At 45.9% G+C, this 22,177-nt stretch overlaps 1 protein-coding gene across 3 annotated transcripts in view; it reads right to left on the bottom strand.

Moving 5' to 3' along the window:
- Positions 1-10,910: 10,910 nt before the first annotated feature.
- TET3 (tet methylcytosine dioxygenase 3) overlaps positions 10,911-22,177 on the bottom strand; it is a 124,285-nt gene continuing 113,018 nt past the window's right edge. For 2 of the 3 annotated variants that reach the window (XM_009184442.4, XM_031655280.1), the window contains 2 exons: positions 19,462-19,798; positions 10,911-18,688 (listed from right to left, as the gene is read on the bottom strand). In XM_009184442.4, coding sequence (XP_009182706.2) covers positions 16,905-18,688; positions 19,462-19,798 — 2,121 coding nt within the window. In that variant the 3' untranslated portion in view covers positions 10,911-16,904. The remainder of the gene's footprint in view (positions 18,689-19,461; positions 19,799-22,177) is intronic. The other variant, XM_009184443.4, reaches the window with a different exon arrangement.

Raw genomic sequence — 22,177 nt, 5'->3', positions numbered from 1 at the left:
CCATGCATGCCTGTGGTCACAGGTACTCAGGAGATTGAGGCAGGTGGATTGCTTAAGCCCAGAAGGTGGAGGCTACAGTGAGCCAAGATTGCACCACTGCACTCCAGCCTGGGAGAAAGAGTGATACCTTGTCTTTAAAAAAATAATGAAATAGGCCAGGAGCAGTGGCTCATGCCTGTAATTCCAGAACTTTGGGAAGCCGAGGCAGATGGATCACCTGAGGTCAGGCGTTCGAGGCCAGCCTGGCCAAAATGGCAAAACCCCATCTCTACTAAAAATACAAAAATTAGCCAGGCATGGTGGCACCTACCTGTAATCCCAGCTACTTGGGAGCCTGAGGCAGTAGGATCGCTTGAACCCAGGAGGTGGAGGTTGCAATTCAAAAACAAATCCTGATTTATGTCTCTACCTTCAAAACACAAGCACAATCTGACCGCTTCTTACCACCTCTTCTGCTCCCAATCAGAGTTCCCACTGGGTTCTTCCACATACCCCTTACCCATCCCCCTGCTCTCCTCTCCCTTGCCCATTTGAGGTGCTTCCCTGAGTTCCCTGGCTGCTGCTCACCTCCCTCCTGGCTTCTCTTCCCTGCCAGCCCCTTAGTGTCCAAGCCCCCTTCTCCCTCCCTGGAGTGTCTCATGCACGGCTGGGGCTTTGCTCAGCATGGACTGCTGACAGCTCCCCTAGTTGCACCCAAAGTGCTGGGATTGCAGGCATGAGCCACCACACCCGGCAAGATGCTCTTTTTAATCTTTTTGTTCTTTTAATTTTATTTTTTAAATTGACAAATAATCATTGTATATATTCTTGGGGTACATTGTGATTTATTTTTATTTTTTTTAAATTTATTTTTAAATTTGAGATGGAGTGTCACTCTGCTGCTCAGGCTGGAGTGAAGTGGTGCTATCTGGGCTCACTGCAACCTTCATCTCCCAGGTTCAAGCGATTCTCATGCCACAGCCCGGCCAAATCTCTTAAAACTTAAAACAAAAAAACAGGCTAGGCATGGCAGCTCACGCCTGTAATCCCAGCACTTTGGAAGGCCGAGGCAGGGAGATCACTTAAGGTCAGGAGTTCAAGACCAGCCTGGCCAATATGGTGAAACCCCATTTCCACTGAAAATACAAAAAACTGGCCAGGCTGGTCTTGGGTGCCCGACCTCAGATGACCCACTCACCTCAGCCTCCCAAAGTGCTGGGATTACAGGCGTGAGCCACAGTGCCCGGCCTCATAGATGTTTTGATATATGTATAGTGATCAAATCAGAGTGGTTAGCATATCCATCATCTAATTTATCATTTCTTTGTGTTGGGAATGTTCAACATCCTCCTTCTGGCTATTTGAAACTAACGTCTTATTAACTTGAGTTGTCCCACCATGATCTAGAACACTAGAATTTATTCCTCCTCTCCAGCTGTAATTTTTTTTTTCCTTTTTTTTTTTTTCTTTTTTTTTGAGACAGAGTCTCACTCTGTTGCCCAGGCTGGAGTGCAATGGAGTGATCTTGGCTCACTGCAACCTCCGCCTCGTGGGTTCATGCCATTCTCATGCCTCAGCCTCCCGAGTAGCTGGGACTACAGGCACACACCACCATATCCAGCTAATTTTTTGCATTTTCAATACAGATGGGATTTCACCATGTTGGCCAGCCTGGTCTTGAACTCCTAACCTCAGGTGATCTGCCTGCCTTGGCCTCCCAAAGTGCTGGGATTTCAGGCATGAGCCACTGTGCCCGCCCAGATATCTCTTTGATATAATGATTTCCTTTCCTTTGGATAAATGCCCAGTAGTGGGATTGCTGGATCCTATGGGAGTTTGATTGGTAATTTTTGAGGAACCTTTATACTGTTTACCACAGTGACTGAGCTAGGTTTACATCCCCACCAACACTGTTTAAGAGTTCCCTTTTCTCTGCATCCTCACCAGCATTCATTATTTTTTGTCTTTTTGTTAATAGCTATCCTGAGATGACATGATACCTCAGTGTGGTTTTGATATACATTTCCCTGATGATTAGCGATGTTGGGCATTTTTTCATATATTTTTTGGCCATTTGTGTGTTTTCTTTTGAGAAATGTCTGTTCAGATTATTCCCCCTACCCCCCGCCTTTTTTTTTTTTTTTTTGGACACAAAATCTCACTGTCGCCCAGGCTATAGTGTAGTGGTGTGCAATCACATTTCACTGTTGCCTTGTCCCCCAGGGCTTAACCAGTCCTCCCACCTCTGCCTCCTAAGTAGCTGATACCACAGGCATGTGCCACCATGCCAGGCTATTTTTTTGTATTTTTTGTAGAGAAAGGGTTTTGCCATGTTGCCCAGGCTGGTCTTGAACTCCTGGGATGAAGCAATCTACCCACCTCAACCTCCCAAAATGCTGAGATTATAGGTGTGAGCCACTGCACCTGGCTCATTTGCCCATTTTTTTATTTTTATTTTTGTTTGCTTATCTATTTATTTTTTAATTTATAGAAGAAATTGCACCTTTAGCATATTCCATTGAATCATCTTCAACATTAATTTTTTTTTTTTTTTTTTTTGAGACGGACTCTCTGTCACCCAGGCTGGAGTGCAGTGATGTGATCTCAGCTCACTGCAAGCTCCGCCTCCCGGGTTTACGCCATTCTCCTGCCTCAGCCTCCCGAGTAGCTGGGACTACAGGCGCCCGCCACCTCGCCCGGCTAGTTTTTTGTATTTTTTAGTAGAGACGGGGTTTCACCGTATTAGCCAGGATGGTCTTGATCTCCTGACCTCATGATCCGCCCATCTCGGCCACCCAAAGGGCTGGGATTACAGGCTTGAGCCACCGTGCCTGGCCATTAAATTTTTCTCTGAATTAGGCCTCTCTCTTTTTAACTCTATCCAAAGTAACAAAAATTTTAATATTTCAACAGTTTTAGGGGTACAGTGGTTTTTGGTTACATGGATGAATCATACAGTGGTGAAGTCTGGGCTTCTGGTGTACCTGTTCACCCAGATAGTCTACCTTGTCCCCAACAGGTAATTTTTCATTCCTCATCCTCTCCCATCCTCCCCTCTTCTTGGTCTCTAATGTCCGTTATATCCCTCTATATTCCTTTTTATCCCATGGCTTAGCTCCTGCTTATAAGTGAGAACATGTAGTATTTGGTTTCCTGTTCTTGAGTAACTTCACTTAGGATAATCATTTTTCCATTTTTAAATAGCGTTGCTTCGTTTTTTTGCTATTGAGATGTTTGAGTTCCTTGTATATTCTGGATATTAGTTCCCTATTGAATGAGCAGTTTGCAAATCCTTTCTCCCATTCTGTAGATTGCCTTTTTACTTTGCTGATTGTTTCAACTTTACTGTGCAGAAGCTTTTAGTATGATATAATCTCATTTGTGTAGTTTTGCTTTTTATCGCCTGTGCTTTTGAGGTCTTATTCATAAAATATTTTCCTAGACCAGTGTCCTGAAGCATTTCCCCTGTGTTTTCTTCTAGTAGTTTTATTGTTTGGGGTCTTACATTTAGGTCTTTGGTCCATTTTGAGTTGATTTTTTGTATAGGGTGAGAAATGGGGTTCTAGTTTTATTCTTTGCCTATAGATATCTAGGTTTCCCAGCGTCATTTTTTTTTTTCGATCTTGGCTCACTGCAATCTCCACCTCCTGGGTTCAAGCAATTTTCCTGCCTCAGCCTCCTGAGTAGTTGGGATTACAGGCACCTGCCACCACACCTGGCCAGTTTTTTGTATTTTCAGTGGAAATGGGGTTTCACCATATTGGCCAGGCTGGTCTTGAACTCCTGACCTTAAGTGATCTCCCTGCCTCGGCCTTCCAAAGTGCTGGGATTACAGGCGTGAGCTGCCATGCCTAGCCTGTTTTTTTGTTTTAAGTTTTAAGAGATTTGGCCGGGCGTGGTGGCTCAAGCCTGTAATCCCAGCACTTTGGGAGGCCAAAGCGGGTGGATCACGAGGTCAGGAGATCGAGACCATCCTGGCTAACACGGTGAAACCCCATCTCTACTAAAAAATACAAAAAACTAGCCGGGTGAGTTGGCGGGCGCATGTAGTCCCAGCTATTTGGGAGGCTGAGGCAAGAGAATGGCGTAAACCTGGGAGGCGGAGCTTGCAGTGAGCTGAGATCCAGCCACTGCACTCCAGCCTGGGCGACAGAACGAGACTCCATCTCAAAAAAAAAAAAAAGGTTTTAAGAGATTTAATTTTATCATGGTAAAATATACAGAACATAACATTTAATATTTTAAGTGTACAATTCAATGGCACTAAGTGTATTTACATTATTTCAATAACTTTTGGCATACAGGTGGTTTTTGGTTACATGGATAAGTTCTTTAGTTGTGATTTCTGAGATTTTAGTGCACCCATCACCCAAGCTGTGTACACTGTACCCAGTATGTAGTATTTTATCCCTTACCCTCCTTCCAGCTCTCCCCCCGAGTCCCCAAGGTCCATTATATCACTTTTATGCCTTTCTGTCCTCATAACTTAGCTCCCACTTATAAGCCAGCACCATTTGTTCAAAAGATGGTCATTTCCCCAATGAGTATTCTTGGCACCTTTACCAACAATCAGTTGGCTGTAAGTATGTGGATTAGTTTCTGGGTTCTCTATTCTGTTCCATTAGTCTTTGTGTCTGTTTTTATGCCAGTACCATGCTGTTTTGGTTATTACAACTTTGTAGTATATTTTGAGGCCTGATAGTGTGATACCTCCAGATTTGTTCTTTTTGCTCAGGATTGCTTTGGCTATTTGGGGTCTTTTCTGGTTTCATACAAATTTTAGGATTTTTTTTTCTATTTCTGTGAAGAATGTCATTTGTATTTTGATAGGGATTGCATTAAATCTGTAGCTTGCTTTGGGTAGTATTGTTATGTTAATAAATATGAATTTTTGCAAATCCGTGAGCATGGGATGTCTTTCCATTTGTTTGTATCCTCTTCAATATCTTTCATCAGTGTTTTGTAGTTTTCCTTGTAGACATCTTTCACCTCCTTGGTTAAATTTATTCCTAGGTATTTTATTTTATTTTATTTTATTTTATTTTATTTTATTTTTTGACAGCTACTGTAAATGGGATTGTCTTCTTGATTTCTTTTTCAGCTAAGTTTGTTGTACATGTATGGAAATACTACTGATTTTTATATGTTAATTTTTTTATCCTGCAACTTTACTGAATTGATCAGTTTTAAGAGTTCTGTGGTAGAGTAAGTTTTTCTATATATATGATCCTGTCATCTACAAACAGGGACAATTTGACTTCCTCCTTTTCCATTTGGATGCCTTTTATTTCAAGTTCTTGCCTAATTGCTCTGTGTAGGACTTCTAGTACTATGTTGAATAAGAGTAATGAGAGTAGACATTCTTGTCTTGTTCCAGCTCTTAGAAGAAAAGCTTTCAGCTTTTCCCCATTCAGTAAGATGTTAGCTATGGGTAACTTTTTTTTTTTTTTTTTTTTTTTGAGATAGAGTCTTGCTCTGTAGCCCAGGCTGGAGTGCAGTGGCATGATTTGCACTCACTGCAACCTCTGCCTCTTGGGTCCTGGTTCAAGCAATTCTGCCTCAGCCTCCCGAGTAGCTGGGATTACAGGAACATGCCACGACGCCTAGCTAATTTTTGTATTTTTAGTAGAGATGGGGGTTTCACCATGTTGGCCAGGCTGGTCTTGAACTTCTGACCTCGTGATCCACCTGCCTCAGCCTCCCAAAGTGCTGGAATTATAGGTGTCAGCCACTGCGCCCAGCCTGCTGTGGGTATTTTTAATCTTTTTGAAAGTAGATTGTAGTCACTGTCTAATCTCTGGTATTTCTTGCAAAGCACTCATTGCTAGTCTTTCAGTTCTTAATATTTGTTTTTTCATATAATTTTTAAAAATTTTATACCCTTAGATCTGCATATTGTTTTTTATGTAGTAAAACTTTTTATTTGGCTTTAGATAACTTGGTTAACATGGTTTCCTGTTTATTTTTTACTTCCTTGAGTATAATTTTGCTGATGTCTTGGCTCTTACTGATAATTTTCTTTATTGGGAGTAGTTTTATAGTTTATGTAATTTTTTTTTTTTTTTTTTTTTTTTTTTGAGATGGAGTCTCACTCTGTCACCCAGGCTGGAGTGCAGTGGCGCGATCTCAGCTCACTGCAACCTCCACCTCTTGGGTTCATGCCATTCTCCTGCCTCAGCCTCCCGAGTAGCTGGGACTACAGGTGCCCGCCACCATGCCCGGCTAATTTTTTTTTTTGTATTTTTAGTAGAGATGGGGTTTCACCGTGTTAGGCAGGATGGTATCAATCTCCTGACCTCATGATCCACCCACCTTGGCCTTCCAAAGTGCTGGGATTACAGGCGTGAGCCACCGCGCCTGGCCTTATGTAAATGTTTTAATGGATTTCAAAAGGAGTTAGTTTCTTACAGATACTTTAAAAGCAAGTAAATAAGTAAATAAAGGAGTGGGTTATTGGTGGTATTACTGGCATTACCATCAGAAGGCCCTTCATATTTGAGAGGCCACATGGGGAGGTGCACCAAGGAGATACTCAGATAAAAGACACCAAGTGGCCTGCAGTGGTACTAAAGATGCAAACTGGGGCCAAGTCCTGTGGGGCCCTGGGACAAAGTTAAAATGTTGTGTCTTATCCTGAGAGCTGTATCAAACGGGGAGTATTGAGGAGTATTACAGGGAAATAGTATCATCTGATTTGGTTTTTAGAAAGATTATCTGAGTAAGGAGATTGGCTTTGGTAAGCTGGGCAGGGCAATCAAATGGGGGCTAGAATTCAAGTCTTTCAAATAACAATACATGTTGAAGATGCTCTAAAGAGCCTAAAGTCTTCCTGTAGAGCCACTTTGTTGCACTTGTGCCTCTTGTGCCCACAGACCCACAGACTCAGGTCATGCCCTAAGCTTTACTTGTAGGTAGATTCCCACCAGTGAGGACAATGTCCCTTGGATTTGTGGGTCTTAAGGTACAGAAGAAACGGGGGTATATTTGGATAGGGCACAGACTTTGGCACCAAATACAACCTGGGTTGATTTTGGGCTCTGCCATTTCCTAGCTGGATGGTCTTGAGCAAGCCATTCAACCTTTCTGAAGAGTCTCACATTTAGACCAAGACATGAGAGGCCTCTGCCCTGGGTCCCCAGCTTTAGAGGGCTATACTGTGGTCCTCATCCAATATGCCTCTGTCCATAGCAGGAAGGAGTCCTTTTTTTTTTTTTTGAGACTTGAGTCTGGCTCGCCCAGGTTGGAGTGCGTGGCCGGATCTCAGCTCACTGCAAGCTCCGGCCCCGGTTCACGCCATTCTGCCTTCAGCCTCCCGAAAGTAGCTGGGACCACAGGCTCAGCCCACTTCGGCCTCGCTAGTTTTGTATTTTTTAGGAGAGACGGGGTTTCACCGTGTTAGCCAGGATGGTCTCGACTCCCTGACCTCGTGATCCCGCCTCGCCTCGCCTCCCAAAGTGCTGGGATTACAGGCTTGAGCCACCGCGCCCGGCCAGGAGTCCCTATCTATAATTAAGGCTTACACATGATAGTCTGTATGAATGGTGTTCCCCAGAGTTGTGTAGTGCACAGCCTGTACGACTGTACAATGTGGGTTGCTAATAAAAGTAGCAAAGAGAAGCAGAATTGAGAATGCTGAGGATGTAGAATCTAGACTTGGCAGGTGTCAGGATATGACTGGGAGAATAATGGGAAATTTGGTGGAGAGTTGAGAGGTCAGTTTTAGTTAAGACTTTGGCCTTACCAAAGAGCCACCCAGAGCTATCCAGCAGCCCAAACTCATGAGGGAGGTCAGGGCTAGACATGGCTTTGGAAATCATTGGCATTAGGGTCATAGTTGAGGCCTGGTGGCTGAACAAGTCCGTTGAAGGAAAGCTGATAGTCTGTGGAGAAGACTGGGTCAATTCTTTTGGGGGCATTTGTGTTTAAAGGACAGGAGGTCACAAAGGGGCTCATGAAAGGGGGCAGGGTCCTGGGACAATGGAATGTTCCTGGCTATGCAGTCTGGGAGCAGAGGGTTTTTAAGGCTTCACAGAGGTCAGTGAGGACAAGGATCCCTGGCTTAGAAGCTGACTGTTTTTGGAGAAATAAAGGTACAGGTAAGTGAGTGGTATGGACCTTGAAGCTAGGAGGTTGTCTACACCTGCAGATATGTGGTGGTGACAGGAAGGAGTGGGAAAGGTGTATGAGGCAGAGCAGGGTCAGGCTGGGGTGAACCTGAGAGCACGTGATGGGGAGAAGCCACAGGAAAGGGTTAATGGATGAAGCATGTTCCACAGGAGCAGCACAGGGTGTACATGGAGAGTGAGAGTCGGGAGTACCGAGCAGCAGGGGTGTGTGTGTGGTAAAGAGAACAAACATACAGGAAGATGGTTTGAAGTGTAGTGAGGGAAACTGGGCAGGTTCTGTGGACCTGGGATTGGGCTTCTCAGTAGAGGAAAGCAGACCTCTGCTAAGACCTCTGGAGTGGGGATGAGACGCTGGGGGTATCTAGAATTTAACAAAGCTTTGTCTTTCACATCTTCTGTGTTGTCTTCATGGCTCTGACAAGAACATGCACTGGATTATGTGTGTTGAATGTGTCTTCAGGGCTTCATGTCCCCCTGCATGGACATGAGGTATGTATGGATGCACCATCCCATGGACATGGGATGTTGAATGCCTATTATTTTCAGAGTGCAATGGGAGACAAAGATGACTAAGAGTTCTCCAAGCTTAAGAAGCTTACAAGAGCATGAGAACACACAACAAAGTTGCTGACTAAGTTGTGTAGCTGGGTTGGGTAAACCAATACTTTGACAAAATTAAGATTCAAAATAGGAAGAGTGGGTTAAACAGTTCATTTAAGATGGCTACACTTCAACTGCTGTGTGAAGCATTAAAAAAAAAAAAATTGCATGAAGACTGGAGTTAGTGGACCTGATTTGGCAGAAGTTCACAAAAGAGGACACTATGTGGTCCAAGACTAGTCTTGGACTCCTTAGTGACCTAAAGCTTTGCATATGTCAAGAGTAATAATGATAGCTCTTATTACTGCTGTGTCCCGAATGCCTGGCACTTTCACTTATGTAGCAATTTTTTTATCCTTATATCAACCTTATGCGGTATCATCAGCCTGTTTTATTGACAAAATGACACAGGAAGATGAAATGGCTCATCAAATCACACAATTGGGAAGTGAGGGAGCCATGTTCTTTCCAAGCCACAAGCTCTCAGTAAAACTCAGCTGCTTAAAAAACTAATAAACCTTGGTGTGCATTTATAAAAATAGCATGTCCAGATCGTGGGGCTCCTTGGTGTCTTTGTGCTTGGCTTGCATGAGCCGGATCCCATCTGGAACAAATTGCTCATTTCTAGAGATCCCAATATGAATAATGATGCTCTAGGTGTGAACAGACGGGGGCGCAGTGGGGAGTAGTGGTGGACGGGGCCTGGACCTGTTACAAGAAGGTTCATGGAATTAAGAATAGTCATGTGGCAGAGGGGAATTTACTGCAATGCTTCTTAGCATAGAAACAAATAGACTGAGTGGGATTTACATGCAGGTACATTTAGATTAGTTCAATTTATGATTGCAACAAGTTGGGATGTTAAAGAGTTTGATGATTAAATGCTTCTACATTCATACTAAAAAAAATGCTAGGCAACTATTTAAAAAGATGCTATTCTGCATACTGATAAAGATAGTTTAAGTGCAAAAAGATTACAACATTGTATTATTGTATTCCATTTGAAAAAATACATATGGGTCGCATTTACACACTCAGAAAATGTTTGCAACCAATATGTGGTTCTCTTGTGGTGGGATTTCAGATAACTTTTAAGAACTTCTGTCTTCTAATTTTCTATATTTAACATGGAAATTGTAAGAGAGATGGCAGCATATTTATAGCTAACCAATAGTGAAACCAGCCCCAGCTGAAGGAGGAATGTCCTGGCCCTCCCTTCAGGCTCTGCAGATGGCGCCATCATGACAGGCGCTCAGGAAGGGGACAGACCTAGGTCTCTTCCAACTCAAGGAGGGAAGCAGGTTACAAAACACAGTGTGACCCCACTTTTGTAAAACATATAAACATGTTTGAGGATCCCTGGATAGCCAGGTGTGCCAAGGCATTTCCAGTGGGTTCCTTTGCAAGCAAAGTAAAATGGAGATAAAAACCTCCAAGCCGATCACCTGGCACTCATTATGATCATGGTGTTTTCACTCAGATGCCCTCAGAGATGAACTTTCCCATCTAGAGTGACTTGCGATGTTGGGATATTGCCGAAATCCTTATCAACAGCTGGGCTGGTTGTCCCTCAAAGACACTGGATCAACTTCAGTCAGATGTTTCACGCAGAAGGAAGGAGGAAGAGTGAGCAGATTCACTATTCTCTCTTCTCCTTCCTCAATTCCTATTCCCTTTTCAAGAACAGCCACCTCCAGAATTGGCAATCTGAATTAAAGAAGGTAGCTCCAGGCATGGGATCTTACGGGAAACCTCTGCCTCTGGTCAGCAGAATCTCCAGTTCCGTATTAGCCACTCCCTGCTAGACTTGTTGTTCAAGCCATCCCAACCAAGCAGCATTCGGTGATCCTTTAGCAAACCTAACATCAGAAGTTAATTTTAGTAGGAGGGGAGTATCTCCCAGTGGAAAGAAAACAAACAAAAAAAGACAAAAAACATAAAAGGGAAAGAAAACAAAAAGAGAAACATAGATGAGAAAAAGGCCATCTCCACTTTCCCCCCTTTAGATCCCATTTTCACAGCTGATAGCCTTTGAACATTCCTTTATCCAGGTGGCAGAATGGACAAGGTCAGGTTCCGCCACTGCTATTTGTGAGGGCTTCGTTTGTGCATCTACAACATACGGTGGAAGGGTGAGGTTACAGGGTACCTGACAACACATTCTGGTCCTGGTTCAAGGAGGGGAAAAAAAGAACCCACACTGAATTTGAGTGCAAAAAATAAATATAAAATTTATTAAAACACCCACAATATTTTAAAGATACCAGGAGTAATACAGTTCACAAACCCAGTTGTTTGTGTAAATTATAATAAAATACAAATCAAAAAGGATACATACTTGCAATTTCTAGGCACCCTAAATTAAATTTACTGAAACACTGAGGGAGAAGGGAGGGTAAAGGAGGGGTAGCTCAGGAGGCAAACCAATAAAGTGGAAGGAAAAAATATTAACAAAAAGGTAAAAATTATACAAAATAAAATTATCAGCATAAATTTACTGTACTAAGAATATCTACAGTTTAATACACATCCTATTGCCTTGAGACATTGCAAAAATCTACCATTCATCCATCAACCCCAGATAAACTTCATTTCAAGTAGCCACAGTTTACAAAGTCAAGACGGAATATTCAAGTATGGTTGTTAAGTTCACCTCCATTGGAAGCCAAGTAACCAAACAGGAATTCAAAGAGATAAGAAATAAAACACATCAAAAAGCTACAGGGGTTCTAGATTAAGTCTAATGTATTAATATGCCATTATACGACCTGCCCTTGTTTCTTTAATTGGAATACATGAAAAAGAAATGACATCACTCCTGTTTTTCTCCCCTCTTTTCCCCTCAAAAGAAAAAAAAGGGTATTGAAACCAAGAAAATTTGGAATGTTCAAATGAGCCAATTAGTTTCTTAATTTAAATCCCCGTGTGAAGAGTGATGAGTTACCCCTGAATGACGGGTAGTCAAAACGCGAAGAGGGAGCAAACAATACCACTACAAAAAGCATCCCTGATATCAGAATAGAAGCCAATGAGGAAGTAGGCCAAATCACTCGCTGATTCTTAGGCAAAAAGCAACTTTAGACCTTGCATTTCTGTGCTGCGGTCTCTGCTCAGGGGAGAATCCTATTGCTCTGCTCTTGCCCGCAGCTCTGCAGGAGGAAGGGCTGGGAGCACCAGAGGGGGCCGCCCCTCCCCCCGCACTCGCGGAGTGCACTCGCACTCCGTGCACCTGGATGTGGGACTGTATAACTCATGCTGGGGGTATGCACCTCAAAAATGTTTTGGTCCAGGGTATGTTGAAGTTGACCATATACTACAGCAGAGGCAGCTGGCTAATAAAACTAGGTTTTGAGGGAGTCATTTCAAATGACAGCAACAATGACTGAGAAAGCTCAATGAGATGGGCATAGGAAATTCACATTTTATTCAAAAGCAAAACTTAAACATGAAATACAGCCAACTACGCTCCTTCCTTTCGGCGTTCCGCTATCTTAACTGCCGAAGAATGAAAAAAAAATGACCCCAGATTTTTCAAGGTCAAGTACGTCATCAGACGGACAACCTGCAGCTATCAGACCCTCATGGAATCTACTTTACTGAAGTTGTCATGATGTCCTGTTTTTGAGGTATTTAAAAAAATTATTTTGACAGTGGATGACACAAAATGGAGCTTCCTGTTGAGTTTTTAAAACATCAACTTCTGTGGACCCAAGAAGAAATTTAGGTTAGCACCAACTAAAAAGCAGCCTCAGTGGCATCGAGTGAGCAAAGAAAGCTCCTTCCTTTAGTCTGAACATAAGGGGTTACCAATGAGAGGCAGAAGCAACGCTGGGTCGGAGAATGAAGCCCCTGCCCACCATGGTCCCGGCCAGTGCCAGGGGAGGAAGGAGATCCATCTGGTCTCTCTTGGTGTGCCCTTGGGACTCCCAGAGATGTCTGCTTAGCACCCTGGGCTGCAGGAGAAAATCTGTGTCCCCGGCTATGAGAATGCCTATCATGCTAGGAGAGGCAGGAGTACCCAACTCCCCTTCCTCAAAAACAAAAACAAACTAAAAAAACCCTTTGCCCTTTCTTTCACATCAAGCCTGAGAAGACAGGTGTGGAACCAAAGCACCTGCCAAGCCAGGCAGGCCCACTCCCGATCACAGAAAGGGAGATAGCTGCCTTCTCGACTTGCTTTGTTTGGCCACCAAGGGAAGAATAATACAACACAACACAACACTGCTCAGAGCAGATTATAGCACGGTAAACGGGTCTAAGACAGCACCAAAGAGGGGAGGGGAAAAAAAAGCCAAGAGACTGGAGCCCACCTTGTTTTTGGTTGGTTGTGGTTTCAGAACGTTGATAGCACCTCAGCAAGACAGGATCAGGGACAGTCACATTAAAACACCATAGCACCATTTTATTTAGACTATTTCAATTCATAAAAATGCTTCCTAGTCCACAAAACACACTTCAGTAACAAAAGGAAAGAGATACTGGTTGAGGCACGTCAGGGATATCAGTTTTCCACCAGCTTTGCCTTGGTTTGAGATCTCATGGTGATTAAACCTCTAGAAGCAAGTCTGGCTGGGTTTCTCTCAATGAAATTAGGCTATCATCGACTCATTGTCAACCATCCTTGCACATCTACTGCTGTGTGGTACAAAGCAGTTAAACTCTGCTACTTCTTTCCTTTAGCGCTTTAAAAATCCCTTGCTCTCCAAACTACTGTTTCCAAAAGAGGCTGGTGGAAGGACCAAGAGGGGGTGGTGGGGTATCATCTCTTTCCACGCACACCATCGTCACCTGGGTGAGAAGGCAAAGCAGTACCCATGAAGCCGGGGCGTGGGAAACATTGGCCCTGCTAAAAACCAGACCCAAAACCAAAAACCAAAAAACCCCCAAATCCATGCAACGCCTTTAGTCAAGATTTCTGATGGTCAGATGATGAGATTTCTTGAGCTAGCACCAGTTATTTTGTGAGAACCTGCTGCGAAGCGATTTTTATTTTAAAAATCTCGTAGCACAGAACTTTACAAGCACTTCCCTTGCACGCAACAGGCAGGGAAAACAAAACAGAGCAGAAAAAGGAACCAAATGTTTGCACTGCACATGGATGGTGTCCGTGGACAGGGCACACTGGGGAGATGACTAAGACGCCATCGGTTTCCGTTGCTATAATATGACTCTTCGAACTTGGTCATGCTGTTAGGTTCTTTAGTTGCAATGGCTTTATTTTTCTTCTCATGATAAAAATGTCTGTTAATCATCTTTAGGACTTAAAAAATGATAGTGCCAGTAAAAAATAAAAATTTGATTTTTCTCTTTAAGAAACCTTCAGCAGCAAGGGGGGGATAAAGAGCTGTGCATAGTTACTTTTTAAATATATGTCTAAAGCATGCTAATTTTAATGACTGAGATTTGAGGTAGGTTAGACATGTAGTGTACAAATCAGCATGGGCTTGAGCACGGCAACTGCACCGCCTAACTCTGGAAACGCCATTCTGAGGGGAGTGGGGACATCCAATGGAGACTGCCTCTTGACTCACCTCTCAGCAGCCTATTTCCTACTGTAGAAACTGATGAACCAAGGCTGTTTGGGCTGGGGGACAGACATCGCATGCTTTTAGCTTGTATTGGTTTCTCCTTTCATCTAATGGCTTTCCTACCAAAGGGTGATGAGGGGAAGAGTTTATTTAACATACATCAGGAAGATTCACACATGCCAAGTATCAGAATCACCTGGGTTACACTCAGGACCTTCCAAACCAACAGCCAACCTGGGGCTTCCACGGGTCATACAGACGGTCACATTCTCCAAATGTTTCGTAAAATATTGTATTTCTTGCTTAAGATCATTTAAAATGAAGTTTTCAAGGCACCCCCGCATCTACCTAAGCACGGAGTCAAATGAGACCTGCATAAAAGTACTGATGCGATAAGCAAAATAGCATTTAAAGGACCCAATTTTTCCTCAAAACTAGAAAATTAGCATGCTCATTAAAGACTCTGCTTCCTTTAGCTTGTCAAACTGAAGGTCAGAGGTTTTCCTATAAATCTGAGTTCTGAATAATTCTAAGTCCTGATAAGCTCTTGGGTATTTATTTCAAAAGCAATAATATTTCATTTTTTGTCCTGTAAAATAAATGCAACTTTACAGAATATGGTAAAAGTGGAGGATAGACAAAGCACGTTAAATATTCAGCTACTATTTACAATTTCTCCCACAATTACATGTTAAAACATACTTTTTTTTTCAAGTTGCTGTTTAAATCTAGGCAAAAGTGCTTAAAAAATCTTTCACTATTTACAGTTAAAACCAGACCACATAAATGCTCAGGACATCTTACAACGACCCTCCGCCAGTGCCTCCAAACAGATACAGTAAACACCCAGCAGGCCGGTTCTCAGCTCTTACTCAAGGCACCCGGAAGCTCAGGAACTTGCCTATAGCGGTCATCTGATTGTTAAACATGATTCATGAAGACCCATATCTGAATACAACTGCTCAGTAAACACCTGTTCATCTCAGGGCTTGGTGGTCATCCACCGTGTGGCCACATTCCCCTCTGTGTGTCCTGATGAAGCCCCCCATTCACCACACACACATCCACATGGGTAGCATGAGATCATTTCTGCTAACATCACAAGAAAAACCAACACTCCAACAAAGTTTGACGTGGTGACCGTGAGTGTTGCTCCCATCAGGCCCAACCTCTCTCAACAACGTCACAAAAATTAAGCACCACATTCTCATTTCAAAGAACCGAATGAATGCACCAGAATTTCAGAACAGGTCTGTTAAGGTGGATGAAGAGGGGAAGAAAGGAAAAAAGAAAATGATCAAATGGAGAAATGGCACCAATTAGGGAGGAAAATCATAGCAACCTGTTGAAAATGTTTGACTCTTGCACTTTAAAATTGTTAAGTGTAGGCCCCCGAACCCGATGATAGCATGGAAGAAGCAGGCTCAGGTGTGAGGCATGCACCATTGTCCAATGTGGAAATTCAGGGATCAGGATAGATGCATTAACTGTTGTTACACTGGTCTGCTGAGCTCCTGTAGGATGTGACCTGCCCAAGAGTCAAGAAAGTCCCAGCACAACACTACAGCACCAGGCTCCGCACAGCACCATGCACAGAGCACCACTGGCTTTTCACAGCTTGGGTTCAACTTCCTGTTTTTAAAGATACAGTAGCCCTTTTTCGATATCAGCATAGACTTTGGGGGCATTTTTAAAGAAAAACCTGCCACTAAGACAAATTCCTTCAGCTCAGCATGCATTGGCTTGGTAACGTGGTGGGCGCAGCCCCTAAGAACCTCGCACTCCAGCTCCAGCGTGAGGTGCTGCCTAGTGAACCATAACATCGTGTGACTCCATAAATAACGGACAGAGGATTCAGTGTGGAGACTAGCAAGCTTGAAGCCATCTACTTCCAACCTGGTTTCTGGGGAAAGCTATGCCAGCATCCCGCAGGGCTGGCCTGGGGTGCATCTGCCCCTCGACTCCAAGCTGGGGACTGGAAAAAGGACCCCAGATGGTTTTCTGCAGACTCTCCCATCCTATCAGAGAGGACAGAGGCTGTCCTGAGGCTCCCTTCCCCAAAGGGAAAGGGTATGTGTCGGGAGGGATGAACTGGGTGGCTACCGTCCGCGATTGGCTCTCGAGGGGCAGATGGCTGAGGACCTCGCCAGTGCCCGAGGGGCTTGGCTCGCCGGACCCAGCGAGACTGGGTGGGGGAGCACTACTGGCCTTTCCTGCCCATCCTTTACCATTACTATTGTCGCTTTTAAAAAATCCAATAAATACACATTTTAAATGGAATTTAAAACTACTCCTTTGTGAAAGGACACTATAAACTTTCTTTCCATTATTGTGATATACAAGGATAGAGTTTTAAAAACAAAGAGAAAATAAAAGCCCCCCAAACAAGGGGGGGGGAAACAACTTGGAGATATAAATATTAAGATCACGGAAAAATCACCCGACAGCCGTAGTTTCTTCTTCAAAGTGCTGGGGAAGTGGGGGTAAGGGAGGGGCGGGTCAGTTCTGAGGTTTGGACCATAAATACATATATATGATATGCGCATCTATATATGTATATAGAGATAAAAAGACTTCTGCACCCCCAACCCGCCCCCAGGTATGAGGGCAAAAGCACCACAGAGACAGCTCGGGCCGGGCCCGACGCTGAGGTACGCTGGCTCCCTGGCACCTAGATCCAGCGGCTGTAGGGGCCAGTGACCTTCGTGTAGGCATAGGAGGACACGGTGACCGCCGAGTCTGTGGGCACAGCCAGTGCCTGCCGGGTGGGGACAACCCCCTTCTTCTCCTTCTGCTGGGGCTCAGCAACCATGGCGCCCCCCCACTTGCGCTTCTTCCCGTAGAGCTTGGCCTCCTGCTGGCCCAGACCCAGCCGGGCGGCCTCCTCCTGCCGTGCCCGTGCCCTCTCCGCCAGCTGCTTCATCTTGGCTTCCCAGAGGGCCAGCCCGTGGTTGGGCTGGTTGAGGTTCTTGTGCTGGTAGAAGACCAGCGAGATGCGGGTGGGGTGGCAGCGGTTGGGCTTCTTAAGCGGCGTAGTGGCATGCAGCTCCCGCCGGGCACACTCGATGAGGATGGAGCCGTGGGCTGGGGCCACGGCCACGCCGCCGATGTTCTCGTCCAGGAAGTTGTGTTCACTGTCCGACCACAGCTCCTCCTCTTCCTCCTCCGCACCACCACCACCCTTCTCCTCCTTCACTGCTCCCTTGCTGGGGGGCTCCTCGGCCGGCCCCTCCTCCAGGCTGAAAGGGTCCCACAGCTTCTCCTCCGACTTCAGGGCCCCAAACAGCTTCTCGCTGGATCCCAGGGGCAGACCAAAGGACTGCCAGGCCTTGTCCAGCTGGCTGGCCCCTGCGGCTGGAATCCTGCCCTCCTCTCCTTTCATGGGGTTCCACAGCTTGTCTTGGAACCCAGGACCACCTTTCAGGGCCGAGTTGAAATCCCCTGCCCCCAGCCCCCACGGCTTCTCAGTCAGGCCGGGCCCAGTCAAGGTGGAGGTGCTGTTCCCAAACTTGCAGGGGCTCCACGGTTTGCCTCGCAGCCGTCCTCCAGAGTGGGAAGCCACCTGCTGCCCCTCGCCGGGGAACAGCCCCCACTGACCATCTGTGAAGTGGGAAGGGGCCAGGCAGCTGGCTCCAAAGGAACTGAGCTTGTCAGGGATGAGGGCAGGACTCTCCCCAGACGAGAACACACCCCAGCTGCCACCCACACTGTTAGTCCTCTTGGGGGACATGCTTGGGCCTCCTGAGTACTGTCCCCAAAGGTGACTGGGTCCTCCATTCTGAGACACCTCAGGCAGAGGTGTCTTGCCCATCTTGCCAGCGTCTCTGGGCACAGGCTCGGCCTGGGTCAGCGGGTCTACTGGCTCTTGCTTGATGGATCTGTTGTAGCAGTTGGAGCTCTGGGCAAAGGGGGAGGGGTCCCTGGACACTGAGTGGATTGGGGGGGCCTTGGGAAGTAGATACTCCTTGGGGCCTGGGTACGCAGGCTGCTGGTGGTGAGGAGTGGGGTGGTGGGCGTCTGTGGGAACAGCCTGGCTGGGCAGCTCGGCAAACTCAGCACCACCGTAGGCCGGGCTCAGGCTGTTGTGCAGAGCGTGGAGGTCTGGCTTCTTCTCAAAACTGCCACTGCTGCCACTGTGCCCCCAGGCACCAGGACCCAGGAACTGAGAGGGGAAGACGGGGTTGCTGGATGGAAAGCCATAGTAGCCAAAAGACGGGAGAGCGTACTTGGAGTGGAAGCCATTGACGGAGGTCAGGCTGGGCTGTGCATAGTAGGAGTGGTAGGAGTACACGCTGTTCATGCTGTAAGGGTCAGAGGGCCGGCAGTTGCCCAGCACCGAGTAGCTCTCCACCACCGCGTTGCTGCTGTACTTGAAGGAGCTGAAGTGGTTCTGCGGCTCCACCTTGAGGGAGGGCTTCAGGCCTTGCTGGGACAATCCACCCTTCAGAGACAGGCCTGGGGAAACAGAAAGCAAGATGGCAGAGGGGCAGACACCACCACACCCTGGAGAGGCCCTGGTGGGGAACTGGGGATGGACCCTTTTTCCCAGGGATGTTTCCTCTTTTGGGACAGGCAGGTGAGGTGCTAAGGCATGTCCAGCCCAGACCAGGACATGCTCCCTGGGCCTCGCTCAGCACAGGCCCAGCCCCAGCCCCACTGGGGGTGGGAGGAGGCAATCCCTGGTGAGAAGCAGCTCATGCAGGGTCCACAGTATCCCCCTGACTCCTCTTCTCACCCTAGAGAACTCTAGAATTTGCACTAAACCACCACCACCCACTCTCTGCCCAGTCCGGTCAGGATCACTGCAGGGACCAGGACGAGGAGAATGAGAACTCAGATGCCTGCCAGCAACTGTCTCTGCCCATAAGCCCTGCCACCCTGGCACACACCCACGTGCCCTGAAGTCTGCTACTCACCTATCTCAGAAGGGAGCAAACTAGAGCACAGAGGGGGGCCTCTGATTCTCCGAGGGATGCAAACTAGAGGAGAAACCCAGTGCTCCCCCTCTACCAAGCTCAGTTCCATGCAGATAACAAGTCCTGCTGTACTTGTGTCCCCACGGCCTCCTATCAGGCTGGCTGTCCTGTGGCTGCTGCAGATACCTTTCTGACTGACAAATAAGCAGAAGCCCCAGTTCCAGTGTGATGCAGGAGGGTACGTGGAAGAGCCAGGGCCCCCATGAGGACAGCACCAATGCGACTCCCAGCGGGCACCCTCCCCCCACACACCTGGGTCCGACGTAACGCCCGCCAGCTCCAGGGCCTCCTGCTTGATCTTCTCCGGAGTGCTCAGCTTCTCCTTCTGAATCTTCTTCTTCTCGGCCGCTGCCTTTCTGGCTTCCAGCTGCCGCTGGCGGCAGGACTTGGCAGGCTCGGGCAGGCGTCGGACCTCGCGGGGGAAGGCGGTGAGCACCTGGATGGCTCCGCTGCCAACCTTTGCATTCTGGTTCTCCTCGCTCCCAAACTCATCCGTGCTGGCCATCTTGTACAGGGGGAGAACGTGCAACTGCTCATCCTCAGGAATCTTGCCCACGCAGCGATTGTCTTCCTTGGTCAGGGTGCAGACCTGCCCCAAGCAGTAGGGGAGAGAGGACATGGGGTTGGGGGACCAAGTGCTGGGAGAGAGGGGTCTGAGCACCCAAAACACGTGACCTCGTCTTTCCCCACACAATCCCAATACCAGCCACTACTACTTGTGAGAGTTTCTGGAAAGCACACTGATCTTGGCTCATGGGGCAACAGTATTACCAGCATTTACAGTCCACTCATCAACTTTCAATGCACATTATCTCCTATGATCCTAAGAAGGCTGAGAGGAGATGAGATACCTGACAAGGGGCCTGGCCAGGACCTGGAGGCTTGCTCTGCCCTCTGGCATAGCACTGACGCCACAGCACCACGTTGCCCAGTGAAGCTCAGACCGTCCACCATTATCTTCCTGGTTCTAAACACTCAGTCTCCTTTTGCTCTTAAAGTACATTTCGTTTTGGGAGGCCAAGGCGGGCGGATCACCTGAGGTCAGGAGTTCGAACCAGCCTGACCAATATGGTGAAACCCTGTCTCTACCAAAAATACAAAAATTAGCCAGGCATGGTGGCGGGCGCCTGTAATCCCAGCTACTCGGGAGGCTGAGAAAGGAGAATTGCTTGAACCCGGGAGGTGGAGGCTGCAGTGAGCTGAGATCACGCCACTACACTCCAACCTGGGCAACAAGGGCAAAACTCCGTCTCAAAAAAAAAAAAAAAAGTTTCCTTTTATTACAAACTCTATGTGCTGATTGTAGAAAATTTAGGCAAGCAAAAAGGAAATAAAATCTCCCATCCCACCACCCAGAAGTAATCACTTTAAATACCACGGTCATCTAATTGTGGACATACACAAGTACACAATTACTTTTTGGTAATTAAAGGGGATACTATGCCTATGGTCATATAATAGCTTCATTTTTTTCTTAACATAGCATAAATATGTTCCTGTGCATTAAATATTCTCCCCTAATATGATTAAAGAGTTGTGTGATATTATTCTACTGTATCAATGTGTTAATCTCATTATCAAATATTTCAACTTGTTTCCGATTTTTTATACCATAAACAATACCTTTTGAAATACCCTTTTAGCTAAATTTTGTAAGATTCTTAATTGCTTAGAATGAATGTTAAGTAGAACTGCCACATATTGCCAGACTACCCTCAAAAATGATTCGGTTTTTCACTCATACCAGCAGAATGTGTTTCAACTTTCCTATATTTTTTCCACTAATTTCTTTAAAAACTTTTTGCTCACTGTTAAAATCGATCTCATTGTTGGTGTACATTTCTCACAAGATTTGCCTTTTTATTCAAGTTTACTCTCTACTCTTGTGTTGACTGTATTTTCTTATTTTCTATATTCTTGATGCTCTGGCATTTGAGGTCTTGATCCCAGAGAGGCTGCCCCTCCCAGGGCTACTTAACTCCCAGAGATAGCAAATGGCTCCCTGCAAGTGTGCCTTTGCTGTATGAACCAGCAAATCCAGAGCGCACACCCCCAGCCATCTCCTTTATCAAACTTACACACCAAGCCAGTATTTCCCTGGCCTTATAGAGAGAGGGCCATGAGAAACCACCCTATAGCTCAGAGCCTGCAAAGTATTCAAACTGTCCAATCCTAAACTTCCCCAGTGTAGCTACCCTGCATCACCCATTCTTTCCTGCAAAATCCCACCAAAGACTCTGGGCCATGCTCCCACCCTTCCTCTTCCGTCTCCCGACTGGCCCGGTGCTCCCCCGAGTGGCCCCGGAGCATGACCTGCCTCCTGTTTCTAGGATCCAAGTATAAACTTCTTTCCTGAAAATTATCCAGGTTCGCATGTCTTACCATATCTGATTAAAATAAATCCTTGGCCCATTTTAACACAATTCTCTCACTGTCTTCCTTCTTTTGTGAGTTTTATGACTTTTGCCCACTACTATATATGACTAGTCATTTTTTAAATCATGAAGTCATCTTTGTATATTAAGGTTATCATTTCTTTATCACTTGTTGCAAATATTGTAGCAGTTGGAGCTCTGTGAATTATTAGCCACTGTTAGTGTTTAGATGACCACCCAGACATCTGAATGTGTGTATGTGGGTATGTGTGTATGTGTGCATGTATGGCTATATAAAACTACAAATGGGATCACATTACATATACATGCTATTCTGTGATCTGCTTTGTTCTTCTTCTTTTTTCTTTTTGAGATAAGGTCTTACTCTATTGCCCAGGCTGCAGTGCAGTGGTTTGATCACGGCTCACTGCAGTCTCAACCTCCTGGGCTCAAGTGATCCTCCCATCTCAGCCTCCCCAGTAGCTGGGACTACAGGCATGCACAACCACGCCCAGCAAATTTTTGGAATTTTTTGTAGAGAATAGGTTTTGCCATATTCCTCAGGCTGGTCTCAAACTCCTGGGCTCAAGTGA

The sequence above is a fragment of the Papio anubis genome, chromosome 14 (genome assembly GCF_008728515.1).
Source record: "Papio anubis isolate 15944 chromosome 14, Panubis1.0, whole genome shotgun sequence".
Classification (NCBI taxonomy): Eukaryota; Metazoa; Chordata; class Mammalia; order Primates; family Cercopithecidae; genus Papio; species Papio anubis.
This window is presented reverse-complemented; position numbering and strand designations above follow the sequence as displayed.